The 14,331-nt window shown below is 38.8% G+C and overlaps 2 protein-coding genes across 2 annotated transcripts; both read right to left on the reverse strand.

Annotated features, from left to right (window-relative positions):
- Window positions 1-202: 202 nt before the first annotated feature.
- Window positions 203-1,206, reverse strand: LOC125281711 (olfactory receptor 11H7-like). The gene is given in 2 exon segments (XM_048215368.1): window positions 203-780; window positions 783-1,206. Coding segments are annotated over 2 exon segments (1,002 nt in total).
- Window positions 1,207-4,575: 3,369 nt separating this feature from the next.
- On the reverse strand, window positions 4,576-13,848 carry LOC125281712 (olfactory receptor 11H6-like). The gene is given in 6 exon segments (XM_057308129.1): window positions 4,576-4,656; window positions 5,321-6,019; window positions 6,021-6,241; window positions 8,584-8,656; window positions 12,644-12,744; window positions 13,842-13,848. Coding segments are annotated over 6 exon segments (1,182 nt in total).
- Between the last annotated feature and the right edge of the window lie 483 nt (window positions 13,849-14,331).

A 14,331-nucleotide genomic window follows, 5' to 3' on the forward strand; every position in this document is an offset into this window, starting at 1 on the left:
TCTCTGCAAGGGGTGGCAATCTCTTTCCATGGAAACACATTTATGAAACTAAAAGCAACATCAAAGTATGATCAAATACATGATGAATTTTGCTTTGCACCACAGGACCATCATAGTTATGAATAAAGCCAAATCTGGGTTAGAAGAAGAGGATTACCATTCCACTTTCAGAAAATGAATCATTGTTTTTCGCAAAACCTATTCACAATGGTTGGATGATTCTCATTCCACAAATGGCCTGACGGAGGGCAAATTTCACGTCCTTGTTGTGTAGGCTGAAGATGAGGGGGTTTAAGACTGGTGTCACTACAGAGTATATCAGGGTGATGGTCTTGTGCATAGCAACTGAGTCGCCAGATGTGGGACTCACATACATCACCATTGTGGTTCCATAGAACACGGACACTACAACTAAATGGGATCCACAGGTAGAGAAGTCCTTTTGCCACCCAGCTGAAGAAGGAACCTGAAGCACAGCTCTGAGCACCAGGGCATAGGACCCAAGAATGTACAAAATGGTGGTAATGATGCTAAGAGAGCTCACAGAATGGAACACATGCTCTATGATGGGTGTAGGGGCACATGACAATGCCATCAATGGGTCCACATCACACAGAAAGTGATCAATGATGTTGGGACCACAAAAGGGTAGTTGAGAAATGAAGAAAATAGTAATTGCACGTCCAAGGAAACCAATGAGCCAACAAAGAGACACCAGAATGACGCAGAGATGCCCAGTCATAATAGAGGGATAGTGCAGTGGACGGCAGATGGCCAGGACCGATCATAGGCCATGACACAGAGGAAGAAGCACTCGGTTGTGCCCAGGGAAAAGAAGAAGTAGAATTGAGTGAAGCAGCCGGAGAACCATATGGTCTTGGTTTTGGAAAGAAAATCGACCAGCATGTTGGGGACTGTGCAAGTCACATACCAGATTTCTAGGAAGGAGAAGTTGGCCAGGAGCACATACATAGGGGTATGGAGTCGATGGTCCCACCTCACTGCACAAACGATGGCTATATTCCCAGTTAGAGTCAAGATCTAGATCAACAAAATCATTGAGAAAAGGATGATCTGTATTTTCCAGGGACCAGGAAAACCCAACAGGACGAACTGTGTCACAGTAGATATCCCTGACTTACTCACGGTCTCCAGACTGTGGAGAGAAGACAGAGTTAGCGACGAGTCACTTTGCTGCTGAAACATTTGACACTTCTTAGGACAGGCAGTTTGAGTGACCAGGCAAATGTATTACAAATCCTAAAACAAGTCTTGAGTAAATCCTGCTCTGTTCTGAGCGAGCCATTTGGCCCTGATTCTTTGTAACTGTACAATTCTAGGCTCTTTGAACTCTTTGTCAGTGGGCAAAATCAGTTAAATTTCACCTTTTTTTGATGGAAATATTTGAGTTAGAGGCAAAAATAGTTTGTCTTATATTTAATTTTTTTTCAGTGAAAGTTCATATATAGCAGTTAGTGCTATAAATTCACTTCAAAATGTGAGTATACTTACGCTATCATTTAAAAATAGGTTTGTATCTAACACATTTTATAGATTTGAATGGTTTGAGCTTTGACATCATTACAAATTCTCTCCCTGTCTGTCTCCCCCCACTTTTTTCTTGAGCTATTTCCATTAGGAGATTTATTTTCTATCACTTTTTCATGATACTGGAAGAAAATCAACAAAGATACCTGGATAATTAATTCTTACTGCTATTTCCTATTTAAAGATGTTTACATCGCACTGAAGCTCATTTACAATTTGGTATTTAATCCTTTGTTTTTAGCAATGAAAAGTCACTATAATTCACCTAATGATTACTTTCACATGATAATTTATCACACACTTCATATCCATTTAAAATATGTCATTAAAGATTAATATAACATGCAGTGTATCGGGGAAGAAAATTAAAATCACCAGGAGATTGTCTTCTAAAGCTCTTCTCACTGCTGTCACAAGTCTTTCTTCAAGTTCACTGTTCGGAAGATTTTACTTCAGTTTCTTTAAAAAATACTCCCAATTTTGATAGAAAACAAGACTTGCCCTTATTCCCTTTACAACACCATCACCAAAGATGATGTCTTTTTAAGAATCAACTACAACTCAGAGAAAAGAGCACAATGGTAGCTTTAACATATTGTAATCTCCAGACATTTTTTAACAAGCAACTTCTAACTTTGATAAGAGGAGAATTTTCCTTAAAAACAGTTGATAGAAGTGGTGTACATAGAATATTCATAGTACTCACTGAACATAATCAAATGGAAAAAAATCCTCCTATTCAGTGAGGTTATATTAAGTAACATAAAAGTGTTTATAATGAAGCAGCTGTTGCAGGTTCACTAAATGAATAATGCCTAAAGTGAACTATGAACCTATTCCTCTAGAAGCAAACATGACCTTCCTATTGGACTGGTTCAGCCAAAGAAGGTTGTAGTCTTGTGGAAAAGAAACCAAGAGAAAGACATCGAAAGATGGGGATACATTCTTTTTTCTTTTTTGAACTAGGATGATTATAAAGAAGTAAACTACCCTGCATTGATCATCATTTTGATCAGGGTTCTAGAGAATAGATCATCTTGTGAGAAGCAAATGGTTCCTCACTATGGGAACTCCGTGCTTTCCAAGCAAGAGACCTCTGTTCTCAACAAGACAAGAAAGCAATGATGCAGAGAGCAGCCACTTACCACCTGGAACAACAGCCCAATAACTTGAATCAGATTCACAGACTTTGACTCGAAATCAAAATGCGCAAGACTTAGGTCTATGTATTTGAGCCATAGACTACTCTTTTAGAAAAAGACCTCACGGAACAACTATTAGCCGTAGGGAAAGCATGGTAAATGAATTTCACAAATAATTTTCAACATGATTAAAGAAGCAATTCCTAATATATTCACCATTAAATTATATGTGAATCTTACTCATTATATACACTGATTTGATTTTACCCTTAAAATTTTTTTAATGCCACCTCTCCTGAGGGTGGAGAAGAGTAATGCAATGGACAGAGGGGAGAGCTGAGAGAGGAGACCAAAGCAAAACAAAACAAATCCCTATTTTCTCTTGGTTTCGGTCCCAGTGGATGGAACTAGTTCCATACTGTTTTGTTCAAAATATCTATGAAAATCATACCATTCTTGGTGTTCCAGTCACTTCCTGAGAAGGGGAAGATCTGTGGATGACTTTGGCACCATTTAGTACACTTATCTGGGGGAGTATGAGTTCCAGGGTTATCTAAATACTCTGAAAGTTTTGTCTTTTGAGTTGTGAGGAACCAATATTCCTTGATACTCAATCTCTTGAGCATATTAAATGAAAAAATGTAGGTGAATAGGCCCACCTGTGGTGCATAAGAGCAACGCCCATCAGAGATGCCTTTTCCTGTATATTGTGAAGCTTTCCCAGGTCCTGGGGAGAGTTCATAGGGAGGCCACAGATTCTCTCTTTCACTGCCCTTAATGTGGAAGCCCTGTGTGAGAGCTTCATGCAGGCTTATTTCACCTCCCTTGCACCAAAAGGTTCTAGTGGCCTGTTTCCAACAGAGCGTGACAGAGATGTGTGCTGGTGTTAATTTATGTGTCAGTTATCCATTGTTGAGAATTCTGAGTTATGTCTTCGTATGATCCTAGAACGTTCCATTCCTTCCCTAGGGACCTTCTTCCTTCTTGCCTGGGGGTTTCATTAATATTTCTGATAAGTTGGCCCATAGCGATTAGTAGGTAATGTGCTACATTGACTCTCTGGGGACCCCATAATCTCTTTAAGTTCGTTTTCTCAAACAGGGTATGTGATTCTGTGCCATGGGATACACACAGCCCCTAATTAAATGTCTTCCTGAAGGGACAGTTTTACTCAGACAAGATAATTTTGTATTATACTAAATATGTATGGTGGAACAGAAAGTATAATTTTTGATTATTTTTAAGATAAAACTTTGACTTTAAAAGGAACATTGTCCCCAGAAGCCCATGTTCTCTGACCACGGTGTGCCAAACACTCTTTGGTGGTGAAAAGGTTTGAGGAATGGTGTATGAAAGTGTTTCATCACCTAGCACCAACATTCCTGGCACATCTAATTTCATTTCCAGTACAGCCATAACTAAAAGGGTATACTTTCATTTTAAGTAGATTGGCCTCTCAGCTAATGGCTTTTCTGTTTCAACATGGGGTTTGGGCAGAAAGCTGGAATTTGTTCTTGGTATAATTTTCTCTTAATATTTTCCTCACTGAGCCTTTGCCCTATAACTTTCTGAGAGGCATAAAAATACGTTTAGGACATTGTTATTCCATATTGCAAGTGGCATTGTCACAGTTTATTTGGGAGAAGCGCTATGAGTAAAGATGTCCAAATGGAAGAACGTATAGATAGATCTTTGTGAAATACAGGCTTAGAAGACTGAATGGAGCAGTGTAGTGAATGAGAGCTTTGAATGGCAGGAGAGTTTGTACTTTACATAATGCAAGTATGAAGCATACTCTGTTTTTGGTGTAAAAGACAGCTTTAAACAACGGCAATGTCTGTTACTGGGTGGGTTTATTTTTTGGTGCCCCTTTGGTCCATTGTCTTTAAGAATATTTTCTGAATTTAGACGATTGCACTCCTATTGAAAGGCTCCAGGTACACGTGCATTTCATTCTTTCCACCAGCTAAGATTAAACCAGGGAAGATACATCAAAAACAACATAGAGATAATAACAAAATGTAATTACTTAGCAAGGTAATGCATGTTTAAAATGTTTTATTTAGCATTTTTCATTGATGAGTTGAACTTGAACTGCTAAGGAAGTATGGAAAAAAAGTATCTTCCTCTACTTAAGTATGAGCCAGAACATGACTTACTGAAGCCATTCTCTATTGTTTTTATAAATAATAAAGGTCAGACATGACAAATTCTCCTTCTCTTTCTTTTTTAAAATGTTTTATTTAAATTCAATTGAGTTAACATCAAGTATATTATTAGTTGCAGGGGCAGAACTTAGTGATTCATCAGTTGCATATACCAGCCAGTGCTCATTACATCAAATTCCTTCCTTGATGCTCATTACCCAGTTACCCCATCCCCCCACCCGCTGCCCCTTCAGCAATCCTCAGTTTGTTTCCTCGAGTTAAGGGTCTCTTATGGTTTGCCTCCTTCTCTGATTTATCTTATTTTATTTTTCCTTCCCTTCCCCATGTTCATCTGTTTTTGTTTCTTAAATGCCACATATGAGTGAAGCCATAGAGTATTTGTCTTTCTCTGACTGACTTATTTTGCTGAGCATAATACCCTCTAAAAATGTCTCAGTTTTGGTTAGTTCTTAATCCTAGGGCTTTCTTTAGGGCATCTTTCATGTCTTTGTTTTGGAGACTATAGATAAGGGGATTTAAGAGTGGAGTCACTGCTGAGTATGCCAAAGTGATGATCTTCTGCATTCCTGTTGGAGTCCCTGATGTTGGGCTCACATACATCACCACAAGGGTTCCATAGAATAGAGACACCACCATTAGGTGGGACCCACATGTGGAGAAAGCTTTAGTTCGACCAGCACCAGAAGGAACACGAAGCACAGCTCTGAGTACCAGAGTGTAAGATCCCAGAATGGAAAGGAAGGGGCCAAAGATAATCAAGGAGTTGAAGGTGTAGCATATAAGCTCAGTGGAAGGAGCAGGGATGCAGGCCAGTGCGAACAATGGGCCTGGGTCAAACACAAAGTGGTCCATGATGTTGGGTCCACAGAAGGGAAGTTGGGAGATGAGGACAATGGGGACTGGATAGCAGAGAAATCCACTCACCCAGCAAACAGAGACCAGGACCACACAGAGCTTCCCAGTCATGATGGAGGGGTAATGTAGTGGGCGACAGATGGCGAGGTATCGATCATAAGCCATGACCGACAAGAATAAACATTCTGTTGTACCCAGGGAAAAAAAGAAATAGAATTGGAGGAAGCATCCAGTGAAGGAGATGGTCTTGGTCTCAGAGAGGATGTTGACCAGCATGTTTGGGACAGTCGAAGAAATGTACCAGATCCTCTAGGAAGGCAAAGTTTCCCAAGAAGATGTACATGGGCATGTGAAGCCGCTTGTCCCATTTCACTACACAGACAATAACCCCATTCCCCAGCAGGGTGAGGAGATAGACCACCAGGATGAATGAGAAGAAAAAGTTCTGCATCTCCCCCTGACCAGGGAAACCCAGAAGGACAAACTCAGTCACAAAATGCTGTGTTGTTGTGTTCTGGGATTCCAAAGCTGTTAGAGAAACAGAAGCAACTAAGGAGTGAATAATAATGAACTTTTATAGGTTTTGTTAACAATTGACTTGTACAAAGTATTTTTATTTTACATTGTCTCATTTGATCTTCCAAATGACCCTTTGAGCTATAGGGAGGTGTGCTTCTTCATCCTTCTCTTTTACAGATAAGAAAACTGGAGTTCAGAGAAATTTAAGGGGTTACTTAAATGTGCAAAGGCAGGAATTCCTAGATACACTGGCTTATTTGGAGATTGGTTTGGAGCAAACTTCACTTCATTTCGAATATTCCTGTAACATTGAGTCTCAGTAATTTCATATTAAGATCATTGCCTCTTGGATATTCTACATGTAAGTATACACTTTGGATACATTCTTTTACTTTGAAACAAAATTTGAGAATAAATCTGAAACAATAAATTATCTTCTTAGAATTTCACATTCAAAAGGCCAATAAAAAGCAGAGAAGTAGAACTGTGTGGTGGGAGTCTTGAGCCCCCTTGCGTTTCTGCTCTGAGAAACATGCTCTAGAAACCTCAGGATTCTGTAAAATGATGGGGAAATCATTTATGTAGCCCCCTCTAAGTCACATTCTGCTAGGTGGCATCTGGATTTGTAAAACAGTTTAGCTCATTCCCTCTTGAGGAGCTCTGGTTCTCTCAAAGTACTTTATGTTGAGCAAAATCTGTCTCCTTTTTACTTCTATGCATTGATCCTGCTGGGACTCTCTTTTGCTGAAGCTCTACCAAATAAGTCTCATTCCTCTTCCATTATGGTGATGATGGGGGGGGGTAAATAACAAATGGAAGCTATTGTGTCCAATATACATGACCTTTTTTTGGATGCCACCATTTTTTCCTGGCTTGTTTCCCCCTAAGCTGCACTATTCTACATCATGGCTAGGCTTTTGAGGTAACTTGCAGCTGGTATGCCAATTTTGTCTAGTATATGAAACCATGTGCCTTTTTTTCTTCTTCTGGGAATTAAGCCTTAAGCACCATAACTCAACATGTATCATCTTGCTTTTACCTAAATTAAATAATGAATTAGAAGGTTCGCCTTAGGATATGCCAAGACCAGAAAGATCATCCTCATATTGGTTGAGTTAGGAATTGAGACATGAGTATAAATTTGGATGTTGCTTAAAACCTTTCTGAAGCTCTTGATCCAGGCTTGCTTGCTTAATTAATTATTAATTAATTAATTAATAATTAATTAATTAATTTTGCAAGGGGTGGGAGCAGAAGGAGAGAGAGAATCCCTGAGATCATGAACTGAGCCAAAATCGAGGGTCGGCCGCCTGACTGACTGAGCCACCCAGGTGCCCCATGTCCAGGCTGAATTCTTTGTCCTAGAGGTTCCTGGTTAAAATTCAAGACACTTGGCTGGGTAAAACCACCATCAGGATTTTAAATTTAGTAATATCATGACTACAGATATAGGATAATTGACCATATTATTTATTAATGTGGCTGTTAAGATATGAAATTGCGTCTTTATGCCATTTAAATAATCTTCAGAGATCATGAGGCCTGCTTCTCAGTATTTGATCAAACCTGGAGCAAACTGAGAGGTAAATGTTTTACTGCCAAGGTAACTTTGCATATTTGTATTGATCAACAATATTTTTAGAATAATGAGAAAGACTCTAATAAACATGACTTTTATGAAAATCTAAATTTTGTCCAAGTAAGTTCGTTCAATGGACTACAATATGACCATATATATCAAAATTTCTAGAAGAGTTGTAATTTCAAATATACCTCCCATAACTATACCTGTATTTGCTAGAGCACATGCTGTCATTTTTCGTCAGAAAATATAGTTATTTGGCTTGTAATAAAAAAAAAAAGTTGAATGTTGAATTTAAATTGTAGCACGTTATCCATTTACTTATTCATTTAGGCATTAAACAAATGTTTATTCACTGTTATAGTCCCAGCAGTGTGCTACATCCAGGGGTACAATGGTAAGCATGAAAGATAAAATTCCTCCCCTTTTGGAACTTATGACTTACAAAAGCAATCAAGATTGCCACCTCCATCTGTAGTGTCTTGAACTGTGTGTTTCCATAGCACATACCCAGTTATATACTGTGGGCTGGAAAAAGCTATTTATTCCAGCTCATAATAACTTAGATGTTGTGAGTGAGTGTCGTAGCATGGTTGCCAACCTTATTTGACATAAATGAGCTATTTTTGGCTTTTCAGGACAGTAGGCAGAGACATGAGACACAAATTGATTTACTTTACTCACAACCCAGGAAGTTCTTGTCACCAAGAAAAGAAATATAATTCCAGCTCATGGTTTTTGACTTGGAACCAGACCTCATTATTCTTACCTCCTTCCTGGTCATCTGACTTCATGATGCCCAGGACCTTTTGACGTTTGTGCTGCAGTGAAATTTTAGTGACCTGTGGAATATAGGATCAGGAAAAGGGGCATATGGATTTCACAGATTATGTGAAATCTCACGGCATCCATTTCTGCTTCCTCCACCTCAAAGTACATCTATCAGTAGCTCAAATGGTGAACTTAAATCCACTTCTTTCATCTTTCTATTCACCTCAAGTGATACAATGAATGAACATTTGGAGAGATGAGGAGGAACAAGGAGCGTGGATAGTCCATTCTGTACGAACAGATACGGAAGCCAAATCCTCCTCCATAACCCCAACCACTTGTTCGACATTTAAGCCACTTGCCCAGAGAAGTGAGGGGATTCTTTTTCCTTTAAATACTTACATTTTTAAGGTTAATTTGTGAATTTGGTAAAACTAAAGGACGAGGGAACCTGCCGATGACTTTCTTGTTTTCCATTTCCCACTTGTCACTTATCAAGAACTCTGAAAAATAAGAACATTCTGCTTTCGTTGCCCTTGCCGAAGGGTATTTGTCTAACGAAACTTTACTGAACAATATTAGAATCAAAACGCAGTGCAAGACTCAGACTACCTTCTAACTGAAGATTTAATGGCCCCCAAAATATCCAAGACATTTGAACCCCATCTTCCCTAAGTGAGTTGTAGAGTGGGAACTCAGATACTAGAGTGAGTCCTTAATGTGACCATATTACCCCAAACAGAAGTGATGGAGAAATCCTTCCTCTAAGGACCCGATCTACCTGGGGGATGAAGTGGAGGAGAGGAGTGAGTGGGACAGGTTAATGGGAGAGGAGAGGAGAGAGAGATGGAGAGACAGAGAGAGAGGGAGGGAGAGACACGGGGCGGGGGCTGGGTGGGTTTGGGGCCGGGAGGGTGAGCTATCTTTCCAAAATATACCTGTTTTATCTTGGTGCCAAAGTTATAAGCACTTAAATTTTAAAAATTGTTTGTCTATGCATACTTTACTTAATTTTTGATCAACATAAGGTAAAGAATTTCCATTTTCAATTTTAAGTATAGCTTGAACACATTTGTTTGGAAAATAGTCTTCTATAAAAGTAGATTTGTAATGTTGTTGACTTATATGATGCAATATTAGTAAAAATGAAGGTTTAGCACTGTAACGGGCTCAGAGGTAGGAAGTATGAATTCTTTTCCTGGTATCAGGAGAAGGAGAACAAAGAAGATGGGACAGAGCATCTGAGAGGTAGATGAATTCAATCATAGCAAGAGCTCCAGGAGAGAGCACTACCGGGTTTAGGAGTGAGGCTGTGTAAGGACAGAGCAGGTTCTCAAGAATGTAGTCCCTGTACCAGCAACACTTGAAAAATTGTTAAAATGCAAGTTCTTGGGCTCCTTTCTGACTTAGAAACTCAGTGTGGGCCCAGCAATCTGTTTTAACAAACTTGCCATGTGTTTCCGTTGCATGCCGATGTTTGAGAACCACTGCGTAGATGATAGAGCATTAGAGTCTGGGTTAAGGAGTGGGTGTGTGAAACAGCTTGGGAGGGATTTCAGTAGGATCAGGAATTAATTGATCATGGTTTGGAGAGAGGGTTAAGAATGATATTTGTAGGGATACTTGTCACTAGAAGCTGAGTTATGGATGACTGTATCTGGAAAAGCTGGATTGGATTGAAGCATGGGGGGGGGGGCTTTTGAAAGAGGCCTGGGAGAGGCAGGGAAGTGGGGGAGAAGGTTATTCAGGCATCATATGAAAAGAAGTGACCTGGGATAAAAAGGGGGCATTTTTTATGGGTGGGAGCAGAGTTGAACTTAAAGAGAAGGTGGTGGGGTAAAAGAAAACTAGGACACAGAAAATTTTGGTTCTAGCCTAAATGTTTTTACTTACAGCTGTGAGAGCTTGGTGGGCTCATTTCACATTTTAAATATTAGACACATAATTTTTCCTTGTATTCTCCATAAGTCTGATATGAAACTGAGATGAGATACTAGATATGAGAATATTTTGTAAATGTCTATATAATCATAGTATGATCAATGTGGTTCAAGAACTTCAGGAGTCTATTTGTAATTTGCCACTATCTCTTTTTTTAATTTTTAAAAAAATGTTTTAAGTTCTTATTTTAATTCCAGCTAATTAACATACAGTGTAATATTAGTTTCAGATCTACAACATGATGCAACCACTTTATACGTTAGACTGTGCTCATTACAAGTGTAGCTGCCATCTGTCACCATACAGTGCTATTACAATATCATTGACTACATTCCCTATGCTGTAACTTCTATTCCCATGACTTATTCATTCCATAATTGGAAGACCCTATCCTTCACCCATTTGCCCTACCCCTCCCCTCTAGTAACCATCAGTTTGTTCCCTGCATTTATAGGTTTGATTCTGCTTTTTGTTTTTTATGCATTTGTTTTTTTAAATTCTGCAAAGAAGTGAGATCATATGATATTTGTCTTTCTCTGTCAAAACCCTAGTACATATAAGATAAATTCATTTTTTAGCTTTGTTTTTTCTTTAAAATTTTTTTAATTTAACTTGTAGTTAGTTAACATATAGCATAATATTGGTTTCATGAGTAGAATTCAGTGATTCATCACTTACATATAAAAACCCAGTGCTCATCACATGCTCTCCTGAATGCCCATCACCCATTTAGCCCATCCCCCACCCACCTCCCTCCAGCGCCCCTCAGTTTGTTCTCTATCATTAAGAATCTCTTACGGTTTGCTTCTCTCTCTCTCTCTCTCTCTCTTTCTTCTCCTATGTGCATCGTTTTTTTTTTGTTTGTTTGTTTGTTTTGTTTTCTTAAATTCCACATGCGAGTGAAATCATATGGTATTTTGTCTTTCTCTGACTTATTATGCTTAACATGACACACTCTAACTTCATCCACATTATTGCAAGTGGCAAGATTTCATTCTTTTTTTTTTTTTCATTTTAAAAAGTATGTTATTTTGATAGAGAGAGAACATTCCCTCAGAGAGAGTAGCAGACTCCCCGCTGAGCTGGGAGCCCAAGACAGGGCTCGATCACAGGACCTTGAAATCATGGTTCGAGCCAAGGTATACACTTAACCGACTGAGCCACCCAGGAGCCCCTAGATTTCATTCTTTTTGATGGCTGAGTAGTATTCCATCGTGTGTGTATACCGTATCATCTTTATCCATTTTTTAGCTTTATTTTAAAAATTTTTTATAAGATGAATTCCTGTTTAATATTTCTATAGCATGTTATATATGTCTCCACTAGATCATGTGCCATAATGATGAAATCATGTATTTGTTTCCCCCTAGATTGAAAACTTCTATAATTAATGAATGACATTAATTTATCTTTATATTCTCAGTTGACTGAGTTTATAGTGCATAGTAGGCATTTATTGAATGAATTAGTGGTTGAATAAATTTCAGACTTGCCATCTTATCACCAAAAAGCTAATCTACTGAGTTCATGAACTATCATGGAGTACCCACTCTGAGCATCATCAGACAGTCTTAGTGACTCTGACCAAACGTGTAGCAAGGTCACATTTAAACCTGTGGCCTGGGGCGCCTGGGTAGCGCAGTCGTTAGGCGTCTGCCTTCGGCTCAGGGCGTGATCCCAGCGTTCTGGGATCGAGTCCCACATCGGGCTCCTCTGCTGGGAGCTTGCTTCTTCCTCTCCCACTCCCCCTGCTTGTGTTCCCTCTCTTGCTGGCTGTCTATCTCTGTCAAATATATAAATTAAAAAAAAAATCTTAAACCTGTGGCCTACTAATCCCTTCTTGCCTCATATCCCTGTCATGTCAGTGCCCATTCTAAATATAAGCCTCCTTAGTCATTTGCTCTTTTATATTTTCAAATCTATAATCACCATTCTGCTCAATACTTCTTATGCCATCTTTTCCTTTATAAGAGCTCCCTCTCCCTTTTGTATGTTTCTTGGTGCGTGGCTCCACTCTTGACATTTGCCAAAGCCAGAAACTTGATCATTCAAGACATTTTCTAATTCTGTCACCTCCCATAGGCAGGCAGTCACCATATCCTGTTGATTTTCCCTACCAAATGATTTTCAAACCCATCCTGGGCACTTAGGAGATCAACGTAGATGCTTTCTTTGTTTGGATGGTCCAGCAATGGAGTGGAGCTGCTATACATATAATCTAGAAAGAAAAATGGGCTTTATTACGAAGGACTGAGAGTGTGGTTTTAGGAGAAAAGCACCTGGTTTGGTGAGGAAGGAGGAGATCACCCACTCTGGCAATAGCTACGTGGTGACATACTATAGCTGGATCAGGTTCACAACTGATTGACTCAATCTAGTACTATATAACTCAGTGGTCCTCTTCTATCATTGTACTTAAAGGAAAATAAATGATAACATCACACTGATTTAGGATCAATTACCATATGACATACTCTGTGCTCTTGAGCAAGTTAACACCTATTTTTCTGAGCTCTTGGGCAAATACTGTTGAATACATATACCTGGTACAATTCCTGGAATAATTAGACATGAGAAAATTCATAGCTGTTGTTAACACTACCAACAAATATGATTACAAAGTAGCTAGGATAAAATTTTCAGCATACATTTATAAACCTAAATGAAAAACTATATTAAATGAACCTAAGAAACATTAAAAAGTCATTAAGTTTCAGTGTATCACACAGCAGAGCTCTGGGTAGCTCTCTTTTAGCTCAGATTTATTTTACTGTCTTTCTTATATATTCTGGCTCTTAACATAGAGCTTTGTCTGATATAAAGGAAAAAGACATTAAAACATGGTAGTGTTAATAACTCAAGATATAGAAAATAAATGGTTAAAGGAAGGGCACTACATTACCTGTGATGTACATAAGAGTTAAGGGGGATAAGTTATATTTAATTTGGGGTGTTGTATGTAGAAAATAAGTTATTGAACACAACACTGAACAGCCTTCTAATACCAAATTATGTAACTTATCAAATTTCTGAATAATGAGGCATTCCTTTGTGAATCATTAGGCAAGACATTTTTAGGGATTGTTAAGCTGCAGGTGATCTGAGTCTTGGGCCCTGGAGTCAACAGTTCATGTAACACAACTTATTATTAAGTTACTGGAGATACTGTGGATAAAATCACATATCCAGAGACATAAAATCCACACAAGTTTGCAAAAATGTATTAATATTAAAATGAGATTTTACTGGAGCTAGCATCCTCTTGTAGCTGTCTTAGAAAAAATGCAGTGATGCCTAGACAGAAAAGTTACTTACCCTTCATGATAGGGCTACATGTGGAGAAAGCTGGGAATAAACACTGAGTCTGTATCTTCTCATTGATTCCTCTCTTCCCTTTATGTGCACTAAAAATGCAGCGGCCTGACCCTGAGAACCCTGGGATATACAAATGTAACGGTTGCAACTCCCTTTCTTCCCTTCCTGAAGTGTTCAAAAGAAACAGTTATAGCAATAGGGTACTTATGTTGGGCAACAGTGAAAAGAAGCACAGCCCTATAATCCATCCTTGAGGTGTGGGCCTCAATTGACATATTGATATTTTCATGAAGAGCTGTCTAAGAGACCTCAATCACCCCCAGACACCCAGATCTTTTATTTGTCTCACTCAGCAGAGCAAATTTAACAGGTGACTTATATATTCGTTACTTTTGCTGTAGATCTGAACCTCATGAGGAGATTTCAAGATGGGGATACTGATGAATAAAGGTGAAGAGTGTATTGTTGAGACTCGAGGGTGCAATTAAAG

This window comes from Ursus arctos, unplaced genomic scaffold (assembly GCF_023065955.2).
Source record: "Ursus arctos isolate Adak ecotype North America unplaced genomic scaffold, UrsArc2.0 scaffold_6, whole genome shotgun sequence".
Taxonomy (NCBI): domain Eukaryota; kingdom Metazoa; phylum Chordata; class Mammalia; order Carnivora; family Ursidae; genus Ursus; species Ursus arctos.